Consider the following 23,508-nt stretch of genomic DNA (forward strand, 5'->3'; position numbering starts at 1 on the left):
TGTGTAGCCATAAGGGAATGCAGCAGTTTTCTCGACATTCATTCCTGTGCTGTGTATTATATGAAGTTTATATAAAGCTTACCTACGCACTACTGTAAGACAACAATGTCTTTCGTCTCCAGTGTGGGCTCAATCCTATCTTAAATTCCCTGACATCTGACTTCCGCATGATCATCAGTAGCTGTAAAAAAACATCTAATGCATCGTGTACAAGGTCCTCTTGGAAATGTGCATGTACCATTAGCAAAATATGTTCATCAGTTATTTATTGACCACTTGTTTCTTGAGCTTTATTTTGTTTTGCCACTTTACTATTCACTCTGAAGAAACTCCTATATAAAATCATTCTAACATTGTTTCTAACATGCTTGCATTCCCCTGATGGAACTAGAAGATACAGTGGGTAAGTTGGTTTCTCGGCACAATATCACTTTCCTGTTGACGTACTGTGGACAGAACTATGGAACCATATCTCTTGTTCTCCAGTGCTCTCTGAAAGGGCCAGCTTTAGAAGACAGACTTTCACATAGCAGGAGCTCGGGATGCTCGAATCGGATTCCTCTCTACAGACTTTCAGTAAATGGCATGCATGAGTTAAGCATTTTAGAATACTGTCACAATGATGAATTTGGTTTTCATCTACAATTTAAACAAATGAAGCATACAGTACAGTACATTGGAAACACTGGAGTTTGAGTTTTGCTTTTGGAATGCTAGTGTCTGGATTTTGCATTATCAGAACAATATAACAAGATGCGTGTTGGATTACTGCAAAAAACATTCATATGTGCCTATTAGAACTAGGCGCTGGCTGACTTCCTTCTGTCTGCTGCTTTCACAGGAGGAGGAATTCATGGACTGGTGGAGCAAGTTCTTCGCCTCCACAGGCGAGCGCAGCAAGTGTGGGACCTACCTGGAGAAGGGCTGTGACACCCTGCAGGTATGGACATTTCAGACATTGGATGTGGAGCAACACAGGCGGGAACCTGCTCCCTGTGACAGCGTGTCTGCCAGAGGGGCTCCTGGGTTTGAGTCTGGCTGCTGCCGCTCTGCAATGCCTGTCTGTCTGGTTCTGTCCCTGCAGGTGTACAACACGGAGCTGGAGAAAGTGGAGGGCTTCGAGGGGCTCACTGACTTCTGTCAGACTTTCAAACTGTACAGAGGAAAGTCTCAGGATGACAGCGAGGATCCCTCTGTGGTTGGGGAGTTCAAGGTGTGTGAGATCCCCGCAAAGGAGGTCACCTCTAAGAGGGGCTTCGGGTCACACACCCTACGGATGGTGCAGTTTCTGATGAGTGGCTTATTGGGGTCAACCTCAAGGCTCAAAAGCGAGGAGTTAAAGAGATATTCTTAATATCACTGCTGCTTGAGAAGCGATTTTCTGACATGTTGGCAGGAGTCTGTTAGGTATCAGTCGAGGTAAAGACTAAGGAAGGAGGCCATTCAGCCCACCAGTCCCAGGAGTCAGATAAATGTCAGAAACTATAAAAAAAAACCTCAGGGGGTGATTTTTAGACAAGCTGCTGGAAACTTGGGATAATTTACAAAACCTTGGTGAAAATACAGTATAGAAAGAAAAATACTATAAAAACTTTATTTCAAGGCAACCCAGACTAACATTGCACATCCCCTGAGAAAATTAAATGGCCAAACACAGTGACTGAACTCATATAAAGTGATCAGACAGATATTAAGGGTGTGCATTGTTTTGGGTGAGACTGTACTTACAGTACTGTCCCAAACCCTCATTTATTGATTGGCATGTTAGACCATGCTTTTTCTGTACTAAGAGATCAGCTTTATCGGACTGGCTGATGTCCGATAAAGACATCTTACATGCTTCTAAAATATCAAATCGAGGGCTTTTACCACTGTGATGATGCCATTCACTGTGTGAACTTCATTTGAAGTCTGTTTAATAGTTTATTGCTACAAACAGATCTTCGGGCTGCTCTCACTCAACGGTCCACGTGCATTCCCGAAGAGATCATTGGTGGGCTGGTAAATGGTAAATGTTTGGTATGTTTTGGTAAATGTTTGCTGCTGCTCTCTGCCTCCACAGGGGATGTTTAAGATTTACCCACTGCCAGATGACCCCTCCCTGCCCACTCCCCCTCGCCAGTTCTGCCAGCTGCCGCCCAATGGCACGGAGGAGTGCCTCGTCCGTGTCTACATCATCCAGGCCGTCGGACTGCAGCCCAAGGACGCCAATGGCAAGGTGAGCGACCGGAGCACAGCGTGCCTCCACACTGTGTCCCCGTCCCTGACAGAGCGGGAGGCACGCTGCGCTCCGGCCGACTCGTTCGGAAGAATCCAGAGGGATCTGATTGCTCTGATTGCTATGACTTTGAGGCGGTTTGTATTCAGAAAGCATGAGTTTGAGTAAGAGGTCTTGAATGACTCCAGACAGCCCACCAATGATAAGTTAAAAATCCAGTACTCAGTATTAGATTCCTTGATGTTTAAAAGCAAAACCCCAACATCATATACTGGGATTGCAGTTCATGGCTGCCAGCCGGGCAGGAAAAAGTAAAAGCTCCTCAGTACTAAGTGCATTTGGCAGGGGCAGGTTTGAATGGGGGCAGCAGAAGCACATCAGCTCTGCCTATATCCTCGCTGGCGAAGCTGCCCTTGCACATTGCCAGTGTTCCCTCTGGAATGATTTTGCAATGAGACAAAGCTGCCTCTCGCAGCCCTGCCCCTCTTACCTCCGATCTCAGTGTCTGTCCAAGACTCGCACTGGTTTAAGAAGGGAGGGCTGTTCAGACTGAAATCTGGCCTGTTGCTTCCAGTTGCGAAATCTTTAGACTCAAACTGCCGACTTCATTATAAAGTAGTTAGTATAACATAGATTTCCTCCAATTAGAAGAAAATTGAAGCACAATTAACCCTTCCATTGCCTGTCTGCACAACTGGCCTATTGAGAACAACATGCCACAGATCGTCACTCCTTTCTAGGGCATGTTCATACTGTATCTTCTGCTTCCAGACTGTGGCATTGACTTGAACTGTGTGTTCCCATAGTGTGACCCCTATGTGAAGATCACGCTGGGCAAGAAATCAGTCAATGACCAGGACCACTACATCCCTTGCACACTGGACCCTGTCTTCGGAAGGTAGTTCTTATTCTCTTTCTTCCTGAATTTGGTTTATTCAGTCCATAGTCCACTAAAGTATGAATCATTGCTACACAGCATGAATGTATGAGAACTGTATGGGAAAAATACAGTTTTGGCCTGAACTCAGTATAATAAGAAACCTGTTAGTAGTTTTGAATAAGCCTGCGGAAGGATAAAGTAGAGAACCTTGCGGAGCTGCTAAGCGTGTGCTGAACTGGATGTCCAGTGCGCTGCAGTGAGTGTCATTAAACAGCAGGGGTCACTGCTGTCTCAGGAATGAAGGCGCTTGCTCGGTGGGTACTGTGCCCAGCTCAGTGAGTCAGGACACCACAAACGTCTGTTGTCATGTGTATCCCCTGAAGAGCCAGCTTCCCAGCCTCCTAGCTGATTGTACACATCCTCAAGGCAGCCTGCATTACAGTATGGACAGGAAGGAAAGCATGTCTTTGGGTATTGATGTTTATTTAATACTATTTCGTTTTGAAATCCATGATGCATTCTTATCTAATAGTCTTCTCCAGGCTGTATAATCCTGTATATCTGAATTGATTAAAAATACATTTTAACTTAAAGCCTTAATTTTGTATATTATATCCTGAAATTCTGGCTCTGGAGTCAGCCTTCTTTTGTCCCCCCTAAAAAAACGTCTGAACTAGGCTTGAGTGTGTTTCTGAACACTCCAGTCTGATTGTATCCATTTCTGCTTTGGCTGTACACTTCAGGCTCTATACAGCAGTGATTGTTCACCTTATGCTGCTGTGAAAGCCAGTATCCTAACTTTATGGGGGCTGTACGGAGGCTCTGTGGCTTAAGATTGGTCCCTGTAGCTGGAAGGTTGCCGGTTCGAATCCCGCGGCCAGCAGAGGAATCCTACTCCGTTGGGCCCCTGAGCAAGGCCCTTCACCCCAACTGCTCCAGGGGCACCGTATAAATGGCAGACCCTGCACTCTGATCCCAAGCTTCTCTCCCTGTCTGTGTGTATCATGGAGAGCAAGCTGGGGTATGCGAAAATACACATTCCTAGTACAAGAAACTGTATATGGCCAATAAAGTGATCTTAACCACAACTCTCCTGTGGCCCTGATGTTAATGTCTTGCCTTAGAAAGACATCTTTCAGAAGCCTGACCTCAGTCCTCTACCCCTGCTCGCTGTACTGACTCCCCGCGGGTCTGTCTCCCTGCCGCAGGATGTTTGAGCTGACGTGCACCCTGCCCTTGGAGAAGGATCTGAGGATCACGCTGTACGATTACGACCTGCTGTCCAAGGACGAGAAGATCGGCGAGACCGTCATCGACCTGGAGAACCGCTTCCTGTCGAGGCACGGGGCGCGCTGCGGCCTGCCCCAGTCATACTGCCTGTGAGTGGCACCCAGCACGCAGACCCCTGGCTGGGGCTGCTGTCATGGGAACACAGTTCTCGTGCTGGGGGTCTAGAGAAGCCATTGGGCCCGTTCGGCTCTCTTGGTTGCTGGCAGCCAGCTGATACAAGGATGTCCTCCCACTGAAGGAGGTTGGCTTTGACCAGATGGCTGGACAGCTCGGCGAGCTCGTAAACGCTCATATTCATAAAGCACATGTTGCAGAGGTCCTGGTGGCAAGCCCTCCAGCTCTCTGCTTTTCAACCTGAACTCTTCCGCTTTGGCGTGCTGCTCTGACCTTGCCGTGCCTCTTCCCAGGTCAGGGGTGAATCAGTGGAGGGACCAGCTGAAGCCGTCTCAGCTCCTGAGGCTGCTGTGCGAGAGGAGAAACTACAAGCTGCCCATCTTCAAACAGGACCGCATCCTCTTCAGGGGGCAGGAGTACACACTTGCTGACCTGGGTAAATGAGGGTGCAAAAGGACCTGGCTCACCTTGCAGGTCTGGTTGGGGATTGCTCATTGATCCAAGAATCTCTTCCAGCCCTCCCAGGGAATCCAGCTCCAAAAGTTGCGCTGGGAAGCTTGTTCCAGAAACCACACCTCTGTGAAAAAGCGGCTCCTGTTTCAGTCATTAATGTGTCTGCTCTTGATTTGCCTCAGAGCAATACATGGGGCCAGTTCAATAGTATTTTAATAGGGTCCTCAAGGAGCTCTCTTTGGCACATGCTGTGAAAGTAAAACCATGATTGCTGCATTTCTGGAACATATAACATATCTAAGGACCATTCTTTGAGCCAATCTGCACTACCATCTACTGACAGAAGACCAAAATGTCAAAAGACAGAGCTGAATGGAGTGGTCACCGTTTTTAAACTTTCATCCACTTTGTTTGTCCAAAGGTCAGCGCTCAAACGACTCCTTGGTATACCACCAGTATTTCTCATAGAATAATTGCTTTAATACAGTACTTCAGATCACTCTTAAAATTATATAGCACACTAGTGAGACCTATTTTAGAATATTGTGCACAATTTTGGTCACCATCTTATGGACAATTTATGCTACTTTGGAACCAGTCCAGGGAAAAGCGACACGGTACTTTCCAGGATTCAGGGAATGTCCTACACTGACAGGCTGAAGGAGCTGGACCTTTTTAGTTATACAAATGCTTACTTTCTTCACTCGCTAAATCTGGAGTTTTGTTTTCTGATCCTTCTGTCCAGCACGTGAGGACAGACCATGTCCTACACCATGTGCTTCTGTGAAAGAAGGACCTTGGACCACATCAGGGAGAGAGTGGTGGTTGACTCAGGAGTTACACTGGCACATTTTCCCATTAAAAACCCAGAGGCTTCCTTATAAGTAAAAAAATAAGGACCACTGGAAAACAATATATTATAAAATAAGACACTAATAATACGTCAGATGAAAAGGTGAAGAAACAAATTTCTGCTGAAATCAGTTATTAGTTATCGTTGTTGGGTCTTGGTTTAAGCACAAAGAGAACCTGGTTCAGTAAAGACTCAGCACGTTGCTGGTGAAAGCTGACGGCTGTGTTGGTTCTGTGGCCATGTGCTACGTCAGTGTGGCACCTCTGACCCTGCTCTGTTGTGTCTTACAGAAGATTCAAAGCCCCCAAACCCTCATCTCGGCCCCACCGAGGAACGTCTGGCACTGTGTGTGCTGCAGAAACAGGGCCTCGTCCCCGAGCACGTGGAGACACGGCCGCTGTACAGCCCATTGCAGCCTGATATCGAACAGGTGAGAGAGCACAGGGCCAGAGCAGACAGACACCCTCAATGCTGTGCCCACTGCAGCCTGATATCAAACAGGTGAGAGAGCACAGGGCCAGAGTGGACAGACAGCCTCTCTGCAGCCCTGGGTTTAGTTCCACACCTGTAGAGTCTCTCTGCATGCAGTTTGTATGTTCTCCCTGTGTTCATGTGGGTTTCTTCCTGGTGCTCTGGTTTCAACCCACAGACCAAAGACATACTTGATGGTTAATTGGCATCTGGAAAAACTGGCCCTGGTGTGAGCGTATCCATACCTCTGTATTGGTCTGTGTTTGCCCTGTGATGGACTGACGTCTCGTTCAGGGTGTATTCAGCTTTGTGCCCAATGCTTCCCAGATTATATCGTCCCTCCTGTGTCACCTTATTCTGAACTGTGGTCAGACGTGAGGGCATGTCAGTTTGTTAAGGAGGGAGTGGTGCTGATCTTATCGCTGTGTCTTCAATCCCTTGACCAGTGCGTTTTCTTCTCTGTTCTCACAGGGGAGGCTTTACCTGTGGGTGGACCTGTTTCCTAAATCCCTGGGCCCCCCTGGGCCCCCTTTCAACATTTCCCCACGTAAAGCCAAGAGGTAAGAGCAGGACAGCGATATCTCGATTTAAAATCTGAGGTGCTTACTGAAGTCTGCACCCGCCATAGGCTCAGCCACACTTCAGAAGGGATCTTCCATTGAGACGTTCTCTTCAGGCCACTGAGCTGTGTGTTTAGGATTAATGTGAATGTGTGAGTGTGGCGGCTTCCTGGGGTCTTAAATTACACCTCTGTTCTGAGCCCTCCTGTGCTTTTCTGCTCTCAGTGTCTTTCTCTCTACGCGCCTCTGCCCCAGTGTAGTCCTGTTATTGCTCACATTCTGTTTTAGCTTGTGTTTTAGTTCATAATCTGTCTCTGCTCTCTTGTCCTTCCTGTTGCCCTGTGCCCACAGTTCTCCTCTTTCGTTTCCCGTAGGTTCTTCCTGCGCTGCGTGATCTGGAACACCAGTGATGTCATCCTGGATGACGTCAGCATCACGGGGGAGAAGATGAGCGACATATATGTCAAAGGGTATGATGTAATGAGTGCCAGGAGATAGAGGACCATGAGCGCTGGAGAGGATAATGGGGATTACATCCCACATGCTGCTTTAATGCAGATGTGTACCACGTGTGTAGGCAGGAGCTTGAGCAGGAGGCTGCTTCAGCTTGCTGTGGGGGCAAAGGAAATGCCATTGCATTCAGGCCACCAATCATGGTCATAAAGAATGAAACAGTGTTTTGGCTTTTGAGCCTTTGCTTTGCGAGGCTGCTTTGACCATTCACAAGAAGGATATAAGAACATACTGTTACACAGGTTCTGATCTAGCTCTCTTGGTTGCTACGTAGTAGCCAACTGATGCAAGGAACTCATCCAGCTGTTGAGACCAGCTGAGACCAGGGTATCTGGGCTGGGTAGCTTGTTCTGGTCTCTCACAGCTCTTTGTGAAACATGCTCTTCTCAGTTTCATATGCCCACAGGTCCCAGTTGTGTGCGCTGGTTTGTGTTTCACTGTTGATTCTTATGGAATCCCTTGTGCTGACTCTGTTGATGCCTTTGCAGATTTTGAACACTTGAATCAGACACTCTTGCAGTCTTCCCTGGCCAAAAGAATAGAAGATAAAACTCTTTCAGCCTGCCTGGTTAGGGCATTCCATTAATTCCATTATGCAATCTTACAAATCAAATCCCTTGATTTAATTCTTCACTTTTAACTGTAATTCCTAACATTTTGTTTTCCTCGGCAGGAAAGGATGATTCTCACCTGTTGACAAACTAACTGTGTTTTTCTATATCAATAACATCATTGAATTTCCACATGGCTGTCATACAATACTTCCTAATGAGTAAATATGCTTGTAACAATGCGTTTCACTCAGAGTTTCATGTTCCGTGGGTTTAAGGAACTGGACTACAGTTTTGTTCACACTTGTACTACTGTCAAAGGGTGTACTTGTGACTAAGAGCTATTTCTACTTCTTCTCTTTCTGCATCCTTCTGAGCACTGAACACCAGTTCAGCAGAACTGTTCAGTGGACCAGAAACTTAAGCTAATACTTACAAATAACAGCTGGACAAAGCAGTAGTTTGTTCATGTTTACTGTACGTCACCGGTACTGGCCCAGACCCGGGACATGCTTGTCTCACGCCAGTGTGTGAGGCATGACGAACCCAGAGGAACAAGTAAAGGTTACGTCCATGCTAAAAAGTAGAAAGAAGAAATAATGTTTTGGCTCTTCAGGTGTGACAGCTGAAGAATTCTCAACAGACTAATTAAGTTTGCATTAATTTTCAACGTGCAATTAACCTTTACTTGTTCTTATGTGCTCAATGCGCGCTGGCACAGTTCCCCACTCAAAAACTGTGTAATACAGTTTACAGCACCAATGCCCAGAACTGCAGCTGGCTCTGTTGCACACAGCCACAGATTAAGTGTCTCTGATCTCACGGTTGGCTCTGTATTGTATGAGCTATAGAATGAAATGGCAGGACCACGCATCTTGCTTGCCATTGAAATTAGGTTACCAAGTCATAGATGAAGTAACAGGGCACCTATGTGAGCTTCCAATTGGCAGTCAATTGGTAGCACAAAAAAGGAAGAAATTTTTAGTTCATTAAAGCCAGTAATGATATACACTATTTTCACCATGCACTTTTACAGATGTAGTGGCAATGTGCTTCTCCAGTTACATTTTCCTGTTTGCCACTGTTGACAAGGAGGCACTTCCTTGTGCTGACAGCTGGCAGGATAGTGCAGTATTGAGGATCTTCGTGTTCTTTCACATGAGTGTATTGTGCAACGATGTGTGTATATAGTGTATGTAGATATTTCTCATGTCTGTCTATCTGCTTACACGTGCCATCAATAGTTGGAAGCCAGCTGTCGCACACTGTTGATGCAGTAGTGCTGCTGTGTTCCTGCACTGTGCAGCTGTGATACAGATGTCACTGTTGGATGTTCGCAGCTGGCTTCTGGGACACGAGGAAAACAAGCAGAAGACAGATGTGCACTACCGCTCTCTGGGTGGGGAGGGAAACTTCAACTGGAGGCTCGTCTTCCCCTTTCACTACCTGCCTGCAGAGCAAGTCTGCACCGTCAACAAGAAGGTCTGTGTGTGTGCGTGTGTGTGCATGTGTCTGTGCATGTGTACGCATGTCAGCGTGTGTCTGTGAATGTGTGCACTTCTGCATGTTTGTGTGTGTCCGCAAGTGTCTGCGTTTGTCTGTGTGTGTGCACGTGTGTCCGAGCATGTGTTTGAGTATGTAAGCGGTCTGCAGCGGGAAGCACCTTTAATATAGCTGCTGCTGTCACTGTGTGTTTTTCTATAGTTCTGCTGTAGTTACTAATTGCATCCTTAATTACTTTGTTGAATGCTTTCTTACTGCAGGAGCACTTCTGGAGCCTAGACAAGGCTGAAACAAAGATCCCCCCGAAGTTTGTGATCCAGATCTGGGACAATGACAAGTTCTCCTTTGATGACTATCTTGGTAAAGTCCTTTCCCAGTGGTGTTGCTTTAAGAGTCTCCTTTTGCTCCTCCAAGGATTAGTAGCAACACACGAGTTAATTAAGATAAGATAAGATCAGTTTATTAGCCATTAAATAATTTCTTGCATTAGGAGTTCTTCTTTTCGCATACCCCAACTTGCTCTCTGTGAGACACAAAGAGAGAAGCTTGGGGTCAGAGCGCAGGGTCAGCCATTGCACTGCACCTCTGGAGCAGTTGGGGTTAAGGGCCTTGCTCAGGGGCCCAATGGAGTAGGATTCCTCTGCCGGCCGCAGAATACGAACCGGCAACCTTCCAGCCACAGGCGCAGATCCTGAGCCACAGAGCCTCCCCACTGCCCCTTTGTCCAGTGATTCAATGTGCACAGCTGTGCTCAGCCCCTGTTGGGATTCGATCACAAACTCTCTCGGGCCAGAAGCCCAGGTCCTCTGCTGCTGCAGAATCCTACTCTGTCTATGTTTCAAGGGGGTGACATCAGTTCAGTGCATTGAGCCCTGTTACAACAACACATCTGAATATTTGCAACACACCCACCTGTGTGTGCACGTGTCTCACAAATACTGTTCTTGACCAATTCATCGAATGACATTTAGTTATTTAAAAAGTTCCGGTTTAATCCTTAACAAAACAAAAACCATTCAGAGTACACATGTAATAGGATGTCCAATTGGAAAGACATTGGAATCATGGGAAATGAAAGATTATAGAAGTACTCCTTCCTGACTGTTTGGGCAGGTAGAACTTGCCTTTTATGCTCCTCGCTACTGATCTTCCTGTCTCTTTCTTTTTGTGCCTGGCAGGCTCTCTGGAGATGGACCTGAACCGCATGGTACGGCCTGCAAAGTCTGCTGAGAAGTGTGGCCTGGAGCTTCTCGACCAAACCCTCTCCGCAGACCGGCTGGTTTCCCTCTTTGAGCAGAAGACAGTGAAGGGCTGGTGGCCCTGTGTTGGCGAGAGAAACGGGGAGAAGATCATTGCAGTGAGTGCACAGTGCAGCTCCTTTCTCAACTACATTAACCAACTGAATTTAAATAAACCATATCATCAAACTGTACTGCCTTCTGCTCTTGGAGCACAGCCTGACAGCCCCCCGCGTGACACTGCGGTCTCTCTGTCTCCGGCAGGGGAAGGTGGAGATGACGCTGGAGATAGCGTCAGAGCAGGAGCACGAGGAGCGACCAGCAGGGCAGGGGAGAGATGAGCCCAACATGAATCCCCACCTGGAGGAGCCCAGGTGAGTCCCGCAATCTTTGCATCACTGCGCATGTGCTTACACGCAATGTAATCTCTAGTGTCTCCTGTGTCTCACAGGGCTCTGCTCTTGTCCAGTTCTTCCTTACTAACTGTATGTAACCATTGAGTCAGATTTGTCTTGGGTATTAATGTTCTCATGGAACTTGAAGATGATGGTGAAAATGGATACAACAAACAATGTCTGAGCTCTGGTAAATTGTGTTGATTGGTCCCCCTTATCAATTATGCAAATTTTACTTTGCCCGTTGATGTCTTGGAATCCATCCAAATATTCAGTTTAGGGACATTTTGGGTTTGTGTTTGAAGGTCATGTTTTTACTGTTGCAAAGGTTTTTATCCCCATCTTTCATCTTTGTAGCATTGCTTGTATTCATACAAACCTTTTCAAGTCAGAAAAGATGACCATACGTTTGACTTGTCAGACTCCATTACTGTAATACTTCCTGATGTATCAAAATGTGTTGTTAACAGGAGGCAATGTGTTCAAAGCTCAGAATCTCCTATTTTAACCCAAACTAAAATGCTTATTTAATGACTTCCTGTGGATTTAAGAATCACATTCAAAATAGTTGCTTTTAAGGTCTGGAATGGTTTTGCTCTTGACTCTGTCAGTGAGCTGTTCACTGCCTACACACCATACACCATTTGCACTGTTCAGAATCAGGCTTTTATTTTTTTCTCTTTGTGTTTGCTTGGATTTTATTCCTGAGGCTCCAGTTTCAAAGACATGTTGGCTGTGCTGATTCGGATCTCTAAATTGATCCTGTGTGTCGTGTGTGTGTCAGCCTTGAGTTGGACTGACATCTTCTCCAGGGTATCTTCTCTTCATCCTGCACTCAGAGTTTAGGCTCCGGGATGCCACTGTCCTTACTAGGAATAATCTAATGTCTCATAACTGATGGACCATTTCAAGCTAATGTTGCATTTTTATCAAAGCAATGCAGAAGCAAAGTGCAAGAAGTGGCCAGATGTGATACTTGTAACAATTAAACGACATTCGACATAAGTGCACTGCACTTCTAGTGTTTCCTCATTCACTGTCCAAAGAATGGGCATGTTTTCAAAGATGTCATCTTCTGTTCGCTGTTTTCCAGACTCTTCCCAGAAACAAAGCTTTGCTGCCTTAGAAGTTACAATCGTAATCAGTCATTAAAGCACAGCCAAATCAGGGTCCTAAAGCAAAGCCTCACAATATGTGATGCCACAGCAAAGCCAGTAAACTTACGGTATAAACATGGTGAAAGCATGGGAAAAGGGTAGATTTTTCCAGTGCTGGGCTTGGCCTCTGACTGTCTTTCTTCCTGTCCTGCAGGCGGCCAGAGACCTCTTTCTTGTGGTTCTCCTCCCCCTTCAAGACCATGAAGTACATCTTGTGGAGGAGGTTCAAGTGGGTCATCATTGCACTCCTCATCCTCTTCTTCGTGCTGCTCTTCCTCGGGATCTTTCTCTATTCCTTCCCGGTAAGACCCTGCCTGACCTCCTCTTCAGCACCTTTATGGAGCAGAAAGCACACCTATGACACTGCTTCTAGGCCACTGGTGCACAGCCTCAACTCCTTCAGAGCCAGAGTCCAGCAGAGTGTATCTGCCTGCGTCAGTCACGCACTGTCGTCAGGTTCAGATGACCCGTAACTGACAAAGATCAGCGTCAGGGGCACTCAAGAGCTGCATTTGTATTTTCGGTACTGAAAGAGAAAAGAGAATCTTATGTACAGTTTCTTTTGGTTTTCAATTAATGTTCTTCCTTGATTTTACTGCAATTTATTGCTAACTAAGCACTTGAATACACGTTACATCCAGTACAAGATAAGCCTTCTTTTCATGCCAGATATGTGAAGAAGCCAGTCTGGAAATGTCAGGAGTCTAATACAGTAATACTTTCTCATCTGCAAATCCTGTTTAGAGAAAGGATCACACTTTAGATCCAATCAGCACCGTTTGTCTTGATAAGTTTTTTTTTTGCTGGAGCATTTTTGTTTAGTAGCTGAAAGACATTTTGTGTCACACAGCTTTGCTTTTCCAAACATTTTTGAACACCCTCATACCGAAACTGATATCACTTCACAGACCCTGTCTTTTCTTTGTACATTGGAAGACTTCAAAATTAAAAGAACTTCTCCAGCACACAGTTTAAAGCTTTTCTGAGCAAGTTAAATAGAATTAAAACTCTCTTTCAACAGTCAACATGTCGTTTTTGTGTGTTGCCAAACCTGTGGCAGTGGTGTAATTATATAAAAGCTTTATACAGTCAAACAATCCAAGCGCACTTCATGTGCAGGACGGGGCCCATATTATCTACCACTGAAAAGCAGCCCCATCTGGATGTCACATGGCAGGTTGACTCCAGCCCCACTCCAGAGCAGATCAGATGAGGACATGAGAAATGGCATCATCAATGGATTTAAAGGGGGACTTTAGGAAAGCCAGGCTATGTAATCCCAGAGTGAATTTAGCCAGTAGGAGGGCAGTAACACCTCTACTCTTATGAGCAGAGTGTTGGGATCTTTAGTGACCTAGTAGTCAAGACCTTGGTTTAATGTTGGTGATACCTCTTACAATAGATTGTCTGCAGTTAACATACTGGGACATTGTGTTGGAAATTATGGCCCAGTGGGAAGAGAGCCACCTAGTGATCCAGTAACCTGGTTTTCCCTGGGGGTCTCCCATCCCAGTGATGGCCAGACCCTGCCTTGCTGGGTTTCTGAGATTTGGTGAGATTCAGCTGCAAGTTGATAACTGCCCAGTGTAAAGATCCTTTGTACTGATGCTTTTATGGCTCAAAGAATCTCTTTGTTCCTGCAACACAATCATGCTTTCTTTTCCTACCATTTTATTTCCAGGTTTGCGTACCTGTAACAATGACCTAATGTAAAAAACAAAGCCACAGCTAGAGGGCACTGTGCATGTAAACTAAACAGAGCACTTATACGCTTTAACTTCGGGAACTAAGCATAACGAGCGCGTACAATATCAGCCAGTCCAAACAGACAAGAATAAAACTACAGATTTTTTTTTAATCAAGATCTCAAGGCCACAGTTCAGCTCATCCAGCATTAAAAGTCCGGTGTTAGTTACCGCCCGCTCATCCGAGCCAGCCTTTAATACGATTTTCCGCACCAGAGCGCCATGAATGAGAATGAGCGTCTGCGGCCCCGCTCACGCCGCTCAGGTGATGCCGCCTGGGTTCCCTGCGTTCTGGTTGTGCCGAGAATGTCAACATGCCAGACGCGGTGCCGCCATGCACAATGCTGGCCCTTGTGTCGGTCTGGGTTTCAGGGAGGTTAGGGGAGCCAGGCGGTGCTGGCAGCCCCGAGCCTCTGGATCTGTAGGAAATGAGATCCAGCTGGTGCCTCTCCTCAGATGTGAGGCTGAACTTCATCAATATTTAGAGAGACTGTTGATTTGTAATAGAAGTCAGGTTTTGGCCATGGAAACTATTAACTTGTGTTACAAATGTTTTTCTGTTATTTTGTGTCTTATGTAAAGGTTCAGTCAAGAAAAAGAAATCCCCCTGAAATTTGAGATTGCGAACAGAGTATTGGATTATGAGATGAATCCCCTATATCTCTTGTACGATGAAACTGAAAGGTTTATAGGATACATGTATGAAAGCATCTTGGACATGTGTTAAACATATTTATGGTTTACAGGTCTACATACTGTATACAGAAAAGTGTAAATGTATTTTGCTTTTGTGTTGAATACAAGTTAATACTGTATCCTTCACTAAGATTAATTATTTCTATGGACCGTTACATTTTTTTTTCATTAAGAAGTCTCTGAGCTGCAATTTAAAACCTTAGTTAAGTGCGTTTTGAGCATTTTTTTCCCAAAGTCATCACATTGTCCCAAAATCTACTGTGATGGTTTTCCCAAAAATAATTAAGTGAAAAATTGACAGAACATTCCGATTCCCAGTTTCCACGGCTTTAGAGGTCGGGCTGAATTAAATCGTGGCTCTAGCATTAGCAGAAAGAGGCTTGTCAGCTGAACAAAAATATGTTTTGCTGAGTAACTTGAATCTGAAGTTTACGCTTAGAAACAGACTCTGATATGTTGTCTGTAAACTGTACAGACAGCGCAATGTCGCTTCAAACCACTTCAGTCAATACAGCCCAGTGCAGAGTTCAGGCTAACCAGATATCAAAACCTCATTCTGGTTTCTGCCCACTTGGTTGCAGTTCAGCTGCCATAATCAACTGTTGAAGGGCCACTGACACCTTCCCAAGATGGAGTGTGCTGTACTGGGATGATCTGGAGAGAAGGGGGGAAGCTGCTCTCCCCAGGAAGGAGTGTGCAGCCCTCCTGTGTGGCTGCCGAGAGAGCAGAGTTGGAGCTGTTTTATTTTATGTGCTGGGGTTATGTGTCATTAAATAGGATGAGCAAGGAGACCTGAATGTCAACCAGCGTTCCTGTCTGCATGCTGGCACCGCTGTTCCAGCAAGCCAGCACTATAAAAACGTCCATAAACTTATCGCTGCTCTTCTCCACATCATTAAAAACAAATCAAAAAAGAATCTCACTGTGATTCAAGCCACATGCAGATGTTTCCTTGCACACCATTCTGCTTCCCATCTCTCCAGACTGTGTCTCTGCATTTCCACACTAGCATCCAGCTCTGTCATTCTTTTTAAAAAGAATTTGCCCAATTGCACATTTATTGTATAGATGAACTCTGCAGAACACACAGAATAATTTGCTGTAACAGGATTTGATGGCTATTATCTTTTTCCAGCTCGCTCCTCCCTCCCCATGTCTCTTCCCTGAGAGATATCTCATTTCTGCTGTGTTTGGGATCTTCAAGCACAGGGCCTGGCTCATCATGGTCTTTGTCCGAAACTCAGTTTGACACATGTAGCTGTAGAGAAAACCAAGTGAGGACAGGCACGAAATACAAGCAACTTAAATGGTTACTTCTGAGATTGAAGCAAAGCTTTCCAAGTTGAATATGCTTTTTTTAAATCCTAAAATATTGTGAACACCAGGGTTGGAAGGGAAGTTTCTGGTCCGTCTGCTGTGCTGGGATTGAAGTATTTAAATGAAAGCTCTATTATAGCGGGTCAGAATGAAGATAATGGCACATAGAGAATATGACAGGACAGCACAAGTCCTCACTGGCAAGTGGGTGCAGTGACAGGAGTGTGTAGTGGACATTTGATAGTGTGGCATCATCTGCGCGGCAGAGGAAACGAATTAAAAAGATCCCACATCATTACTCACGTGAGGGTTGCAGCTGCTCATGTCCTGACGGCGGCACAGGCAGACAGGCAGTGTGAAGGACGGGTCCTGACGGCGGCACAGGCAGACAGGCAGTGTGAAGGACGGGTCCTGACGGTGGCACAGGCAGAGAGGCAGTGTGAAGGACGGGTCCTGACGGTGGCACAGGTAGACAGGCAGTGTGAAGGACGGGTCCTGACGGTGGCACAGGCAGACAGGCAGTGTGAAGGACGGGTCCTGACGGTGGCACAGGCAGACAGGCAGTGTGAAGGACGGCTCCTGAGGGCGGCACAGGCAGACAGGCAGTGTGAAGGACGGGTCCTGCAGTTGGCACAGGCAGACAGGCAGTGTGAAGGACGGGTCCTGACGGTGGCACAGGCAGACAGGCAGTGTGAAGGACGGCACCTGAGGGCGGCACAGGCAGACAGGCAGTGTGAAGGACGGGTCCTGCAGGTGGCACAGGCAGGCAGGCAGTGTGAAGGACGGGCCCTGAGGGCGGCACAGGCAGGCAGGCAGTGTGAAGGAGGGGTCCTGAGGGCGGCACAGGCAGGCAGGCAGTGTGAAGGACGGGTCCTGACGGCGGCACAGGCAGACAGGCAGTGTGAAGGAGGGGTCCTGAGGGCGGCACAGGCAGACAGGCAGTGTGAAGGAGGGGTCCTGAGGGCGGCACAGGCAGGCAGGCAGTGTGAAGGACGGGTCCTGACGGCGGCACAGGCAGACAGGCAGTGTGAAGGACGGGTCCTGAGGGCGGCACAGGCAGACAGGCAGTGTGAAGGAGGGGTCCTGAGTGCGGCACAGGCAGACAGGCAGTGTGAAGGAGGGGTCCTGAGTGCGGCACAGGCAGTCAGGCAGTGTGAAGGATGGGTCCTGAGGGCGGCACAGGCAGACAGGCAGTGTGAAGGACGGGTCCTGCAGGTGGCACAGGCAGACAGGCAGTGTGAAGGAGGGGTCCTGAGGGCGGCACAGGCAGGCAGGCAGTGTGAAGGACGGGTCCTGACGGCGGCACAGGCAGACAGGCAGTGTGAAGGACGGGTCCTGAGGGCGGCACAGGCAGACAGGCAGTGTGAAGGAGGGGTCCTGAGTGCGGCACAGGCAGACAGGCAGTGTGAAGGAGGGGTCCTGAGTGCGGCACAGGCAGTCAGGCAGTGTGAAGGATGGGTCCTGAGGGCGGCACAGGCAGACAGGCAGTGTGAAGGACGGGTCCTGCAGGTGGCACAGGCAGACAGGCAGTGTGAAGGACGAGCACCTTCCCTATAAACAAATCTTGGCTTTTTATTTTTTGTTTTTGTTCAGCTGAAAATAACATGTATATAATGTATTATAAAGTTTTTTGCGTTGCTTGAATGTTGACTCTGCTGCTTTTTACTCTCGTACTGTCTTCTTCATTTTTACTACTTTAACATGATGTCCGCTATTGTAACAAATGAAAGCCGACATACACCTGTACACTGTCAAAATTAATACAATTAAAACTTCCATGTCACACACAGAAGGCATATGGGTTCACACACACCTGCATTTTTAGATTTCTAATCTTACTTAATGGCAATAGTGTGTATAGGTGCTCACACCTGAAGAAGGCTCAACGGCTGAAACGTTGTGTTTTCTATCTTCTCTTTTCAGCTGGAATAAACCTATTACTTGGAAACATTGTGTTCACATCTTAGAGACTTTTGATCCTGCCGTAACAGTCTTTCTCGCATTACTGCAGCAGTGTGGTAGACAAGCAGTACCTCTCCCTGTTTGGCCTTGAGCACGGTCAATGGCTCAGACCAGTCAGGTCCTGTCTTGACATCAAGCTGCTAACTGGTGGACAGAGACTTAAACAACAGCATTCAAACATATGAAATAAGCACAGCTCGACATTGGCATTACTGCTTAACACTGATCACATTAACCAGTGAAGCAATGTACCGTATTTCCCTCACATCATTGTGTCAGCAGCGTATTTCTTATACGCCTCAGCACTGGCCCCACTGGAAGGCCACAACCTGCCGCACTTCCCAGCAAGAACTGAAGCCATCACTCCTACTAACCCCAGGTTTCTCCTCTTACAGAACTATGCTGCTATGAAGCTGGTGGGGCCCTTCAGCCGTTCCCAGTGAGCCACCTGCCTGGGGGAGAGGACAGACCCCCAGCGCCGCTGGCAGAGCCCAGCACCGCCCACCCCACTCTTCACACAGCAGCTTTTTAGAGAGAACACCAGGCTAGAATGTTACAAAGACCATCATGGCAATTGATGTTAAATATTTTCACTGTAATTAAAAGAAAAAAAACATTTTTCAGCTCTGTAATGGGCAATGGCTGTCCAGTAACAAAATGCAATTGATCTACGTTCCTTGAAAACTTGTAAAAATGTTTTTTTACATGAAGTTTAATTGCTCTTTACTTTCAGAACATAACAACTATTAGAATCAAGAACCAGGCCATTCGGCACATTTCACTCGTTTGTGTTTTTTCAGTAGCTAATTGATCCAAGGACCTCATCCAGGCATTTCATGAAGGAAGCCAAAAAAACATGAGGTTTATACATGGCTTAGGAGATGAAAGTATTTGCATGGCAGAAATATTGCTTCAACTGCCGGTTTCAGAGGTGTACTTGCCAGAAAGTGGCTGAGAGCCATTCTCACACTGGACTGGACCCCCCACTCTTTGTCTGACTGACATAGTGAAAGGAATGGGAATCAGTTCCACTGTACTGCTTGAAGACAGATGGACAGATGGCTGGGTGGATGAAAGAATGGATAGTAGATAGATAGTTTACCTGTATACTTCTGTGGACATCAATTGACTTTTGGCTGATCTAATTACATACAAATGATTCATTGTACTTCATAATCAGGAGACGTATTATATTTACCATGACAAACTACGCTTGAGGCTTATAATATGAAGTGTTAAGACACTTCTGAATCAGATGCAAGTGATATGAAATCGATCACTCTTTAGCTGAATAAACTATACAGAAGACATATAGACATGTGAGAAGTAACTTCCCTCCCTTCAGCTACAGGCAGCTGTTATGTTGACTTGTGCTGTCAAGAGTATCTTCTGCCAGAGAAGCTCACTCGTTACTCCGGCCTCCAGCTCTCCTCGTGCTCGTCATGCCTGTGAGAGTGTGTGTGGCAGCGGAGCTCTGAGCTCGTTCTGCGTGTCAGGCAGTTCACGCCTCCAGGCTTTAAGATGCATCGTGTAGGTCAGATTATACCGATGTAAAGGTCTTCCTTACTGTTGGAGTCATAGCCCTAGCCTAGTCCTAGCTGAGTAAGAAAGGATAACAGGAAAACTAGTTTAGGACTAAGCCAATGTGCAGCCTTGCAGGATTAAAAATGGCATGTGTGTCGGCTGAGCTGTGTTACAATAAAGCGACTGCACAGGAGTGCTTAAGCCAGATTCAGCCTGCATGTGAGTTACATGCAAATGTTTTGCTAGGATTACTGAATTCTTCCAATGTGCATTAAAGGTGAACACTACTCTCCATTATAAACTCACATCTTATAGTCTTTCAGTTATTTCTCTTGTACTGCAAAATGACTGTTAAGCAAACTTAGTTAATCTTCCACATGTAATCAAGCTTTCTTGAAAAGTAATAATGCAAAGCTTGCATGTGGTGTACAGGTCTGTACAACGTGTTAGTGACATGAAAATATTTGATTTACAAGCCTTATGTGCTGCAACCTGGCCGAAGTGTTAGATCCACGATCTCATGTTTATTTTTACATTTCCCTCTAAAAATAGCCAATTTCCCTCTGCATCTTTCAGCTCATAGTTCTTACAGTGGTGTGCACTAGATTTTAACATAAAATATATAATCTAAGTGCAGTTTCAGGAATCCTGATTTACAATCTCAATTTACATTAACAAATTCTGTTAAAGCATCAGCAACAAAAAATGAAGTTTAGTATAAAAGTCAGGATTCAACAATGTTATTAATTAAATATGAATAAATAAAAGTGAGGCATAATGTTATTGAGACTGTAAATTTACCTAATTAAAAGCGTATCCAAACAGACCTTTAATTAACACAAATGAGCCTTCATGGTGACATTAATGCCGTATGAGGGATTTTAAAACACTGTGCATGGATCGCATTTGCAGACATCACAGAATTCTAATTAATACCATGTCAGGCTATGAGCTATAAACAAATTAATAGAGAAAAAATGTAACTAGTGCTATATCCTCAGTATTCCTGAATAAGTAATTGATGTTTCATTGCAGATATGTTCCCTGGTGTGCTTAATACATTTTTTTCCAATGAGTTTAAAGTTATAATTCAGCCTTAAATACCAAATAACCTGGCAGCCTTTAAACTGAAGCTTGAAAGCAGTTTGTTATGTGTAAAATACACACTGTACAGTATGTGTGAGTGTGCCAATGAGCGTGTGTATACTGTGTCTGGAGTAATGCCTTATTATATTGCACTATTTTGCTGAGAAAAGCCAAAGACAATGTCAAGAGTTTCACTGTTTCAGCTAATCATGCTGTAAATTGGACTGCACACACGAGTCTCATTAACTTGCCAGTTGAAAGTTTTATCATTTGTAATAAGCAATTTTATAGACACCTTTTATTTCTGTTTACATTGCTCTCAGTATCTGGACGTGTTGAATATAAACTCCCGTACTCCTGACCATGATGGACAAAGCACTTCTGTTACAGCAGGATGCCAGGATTACAGCTGATGAAATATACACCACAGTGTAGCTTCCCGTACCACCTTTTCATCAGTTGATGAAAACTATCACTCAGAAATTACTAGTCACTGTTGTCAGTTGTATAAAAATCCTCTGATGCTACAAACATCACATGCTATTTAATCAGAGATGTATTTTTCCTCCAGTCCAATATTTCTGTAGACCTAAGCGGCTTTAAATTGATCAAAAATGGGCACTGTTGTTGTTAAAAGTGACAGAGGTGAATTAACAACCCTGTGAACGCTATTTCCTAGTGTCAATTAATATTTCAGGCCACTGGTACAGGACTGAACTATTGAGCATTTCTGAAATGTAAGGTATTTTTGATTTAAATATAGGATTAAAGCCATTTAAATCCTGCGTAAGCTCCTGAGTCATTACACAGCTCTTGATTTTGGGATGTTACATTTCAGTTGATGCCTTATAAAATTCTGTTTTGCATCAGATATGGGTTTGCTTTTGCCTTCTGTGAAGCAATATCATGTACACAATATATTAGAAACTATGCACCCATATTTGCGATACATGTACTATTTTATTGGTTTCTGATAAAATGTATCATATAAAAAGATAAAATGTCTGTTTATTTGAGAAAATAATAAACGTATAATGTCTGTTCACATTCAATGATTAATTCACTAAAACCACAATCTTATAAATCTTGAATAACTGCGAAAGTGTATTGTTTATACCATGTAATTCAATTTTACAATACAAATAATATGATAGCACAGCAACATCTCTCTCTCTGAGTTACTTTTTTCTATGTCAATCAAGTGGGCAAAAGGTTAATATTGACTGATTTCCCACTGTGAAGATGACATTTACTCAATTCCTGCTTGACATGAACGTCAGCACTGCTGTTGACAGACTACTGGACTGTTTCGAGCCTTTACACTGCTTCCTGCCTTCATCTGGTTACTTAAGGCAAATATACTGTACTGAAAGCATTAAGTAACACGTGGTATTGGAAACACTATTAATTTGTTGCATTTTTATTGTCCCTTAGTACAGTTTCTCTTCCATTTTTCATCATGCAATCTCTTCATTCCGAGAAAATAAAAAAACTGACCTCAGCTGCAAAAATAAACAACAATTTAACAAGACAAAACTGCAGCTTGGATAAAAGTAATGACATTTCTCAGATTTAATATGCTTTATTATCTGATGTGTTTGTTGATGTGTGTGAGGCTACCAAAATGAAATAAAATTTTATTGGAAAAAATTAAGAATGGTGTGCAAAAACCTAAATTATGAATATTTGGATCCATGTGAAATCTGTGTAATTTATCCTATTATCCTGCTGTGTCCTTCCCAACGATCACAGTTAAAATGAGTATTCATTTACGCACATCTTCAGTCCTACCTGCTCTGCTTTCCAGCAAAACCCTTCCAATGGTGTTACAGTATGTACGCTACACCTGTCAATATCAGGGGCTGTTCGAGTAAACTGCCTGTTCAGGAGGGGGATACCAAGATTTTCTCGCCACTGACAGCTCGGATCTCCCCTTCCACACTAGAACAGTCCCCTTCGCTCCCAAAGGAGCAAGACTCCCAGGAGAGAGAGATTTTCCCCAGATCAGTTCCTGACAAAGGGCCCACCTGCGCACCTAGTCATGAAGAATCCCTGTGTGCTGGATCTTTTAACCTTATCTTTGATGTGCTCAGTTTCATCTGAGCTAAATGCTTGTACAGTTTGAGTCTTGGAATACTCTACTCCCTTCAAGTGCATTTCTGTTTAAAGCACCTTAACTAATGAACAGCAGTTGTGTGCGCTCCCTTTCGGAGCAGCATCCAGACGAAAGCCACATGGTAATGCATCTCTGTAATGACCCCTAAAGCTGTGATTGGTAGTTTCTCATGCTGGCTCCTGAAGGTAATGGCACCTTCTTGGATTTTGTCTAATCCGCCAAGAGTAAAAAGGCTATTTTTTCATTTGTGTCAATAGGAGGTAAGAAAATTGGCAAACAGGCTTTTACCTGGCTCATGTCTTGTAAAGGCTCTCTAGGACATACTGGCACAATAAGTATTTTTTTCGATTTAAGAAAGCAATAATAGTAACAAAACAAAGTAAACGTTATTTACTTGTATTTGCATAATTCTTTTTATCCGACTTCATCTTCCACTGAGGTGCAGCTGCACCTGGGAGACACACAGCGGCCATTCTGTACCAGCAGCCCCACCTGGGAGACACACAGGGGCCATTCTGCACCAACAGCCCCACCTGGGAGACACACAGGGGCCATTCTGCACCAACAGCCCCACCTGGGAGACACACAGCAGCCATTCTGCACCAGCAGCCCCACCTGGGAGACACACAGCGGCCATTCTGCACCAGCAGCCCCACCTGGGAGACACACAGCGGCCATTCTGCATCAGCAGCCCCACCTGGGGGAGACACAGCGGCCATTCAGGCCACTTTATGTATTGCCTCTGACTTGGGGGCTGTAAGTATCCTTATGCTCCTCGATCTTAGTGTTGCTTTTGATACAGTAAATCATTCAGTGTTGCGTAAATGCTTGCAGACATTCTTGTCTATCATCTTGTTCTGTCTTTA

The 23,508-nt window shown here is 45.2% G+C and overlaps 1 protein-coding gene across 13 annotated transcripts in view; it reads left to right on the forward strand.

Moving 5' to 3' along the window:
- dysf (dysferlin, limb girdle muscular dystrophy 2B (autosomal recessive)) overlaps nt 1–21,571 on the forward strand; it is a 132,377-nt gene extending 110,806 nt beyond the window's left edge. For 10 of the 13 annotated variants that reach the window (XM_069195277.1, XM_069193991.1, XM_069194759.1 and 7 more), the window contains 15 exons: nt 842–940; nt 1,085–1,213; nt 2,063–2,218; nt 3,025–3,116; nt 4,307–4,477; nt 4,796–4,938; nt 6,099–6,238; nt 6,751–6,839; nt 7,214–7,309; nt 9,244–9,385; nt 9,667–9,766; nt 10,585–10,763; nt 10,909–11,018; nt 12,351–12,498; nt 18,312–21,571. In XM_069195277.1, the coding sequence (XP_069051378.1) occupies nt 842–940; nt 1,085–1,213; nt 2,063–2,218; nt 3,025–3,116; nt 4,307–4,477; nt 4,796–4,938; nt 6,099–6,238; nt 6,751–6,839; nt 7,214–7,309; nt 9,244–9,385; nt 9,667–9,766; nt 10,585–10,763; nt 10,909–11,018; nt 12,351–12,498; nt 18,312–18,359 (1,842 nt within the window). In that variant the 3' untranslated portion in view covers nt 18,360–21,571. Of the gene's footprint in view, nt 1–841; nt 941–1,084; nt 1,214–2,062; nt 2,219–3,024; nt 3,117–4,306; nt 4,478–4,795; nt 4,939–6,098; nt 6,239–6,750; nt 6,840–7,213; nt 7,310–9,243; nt 9,386–9,666; nt 9,767–10,584; nt 10,764–10,908; nt 11,019–12,350; nt 12,499–16,262; nt 16,413–18,311 lie in introns of those variants that run through there. The other 3 variants (XM_069192059.1, XM_069192726.1, XM_069193046.1) reach the window with 1 other exon arrangement.
- The last annotated feature ends 1,937 nt before the right edge of the window (nt 21,572–23,508 follow it).

The sequence above is a fragment of the Lepisosteus oculatus genome, chromosome 1 (assembly GCF_040954835.1).
Source record: "Lepisosteus oculatus isolate fLepOcu1 chromosome 1, fLepOcu1.hap2, whole genome shotgun sequence".
Classification (NCBI taxonomy): domain Eukaryota; kingdom Metazoa; phylum Chordata; class Actinopteri; order Semionotiformes; family Lepisosteidae; genus Lepisosteus; species Lepisosteus oculatus.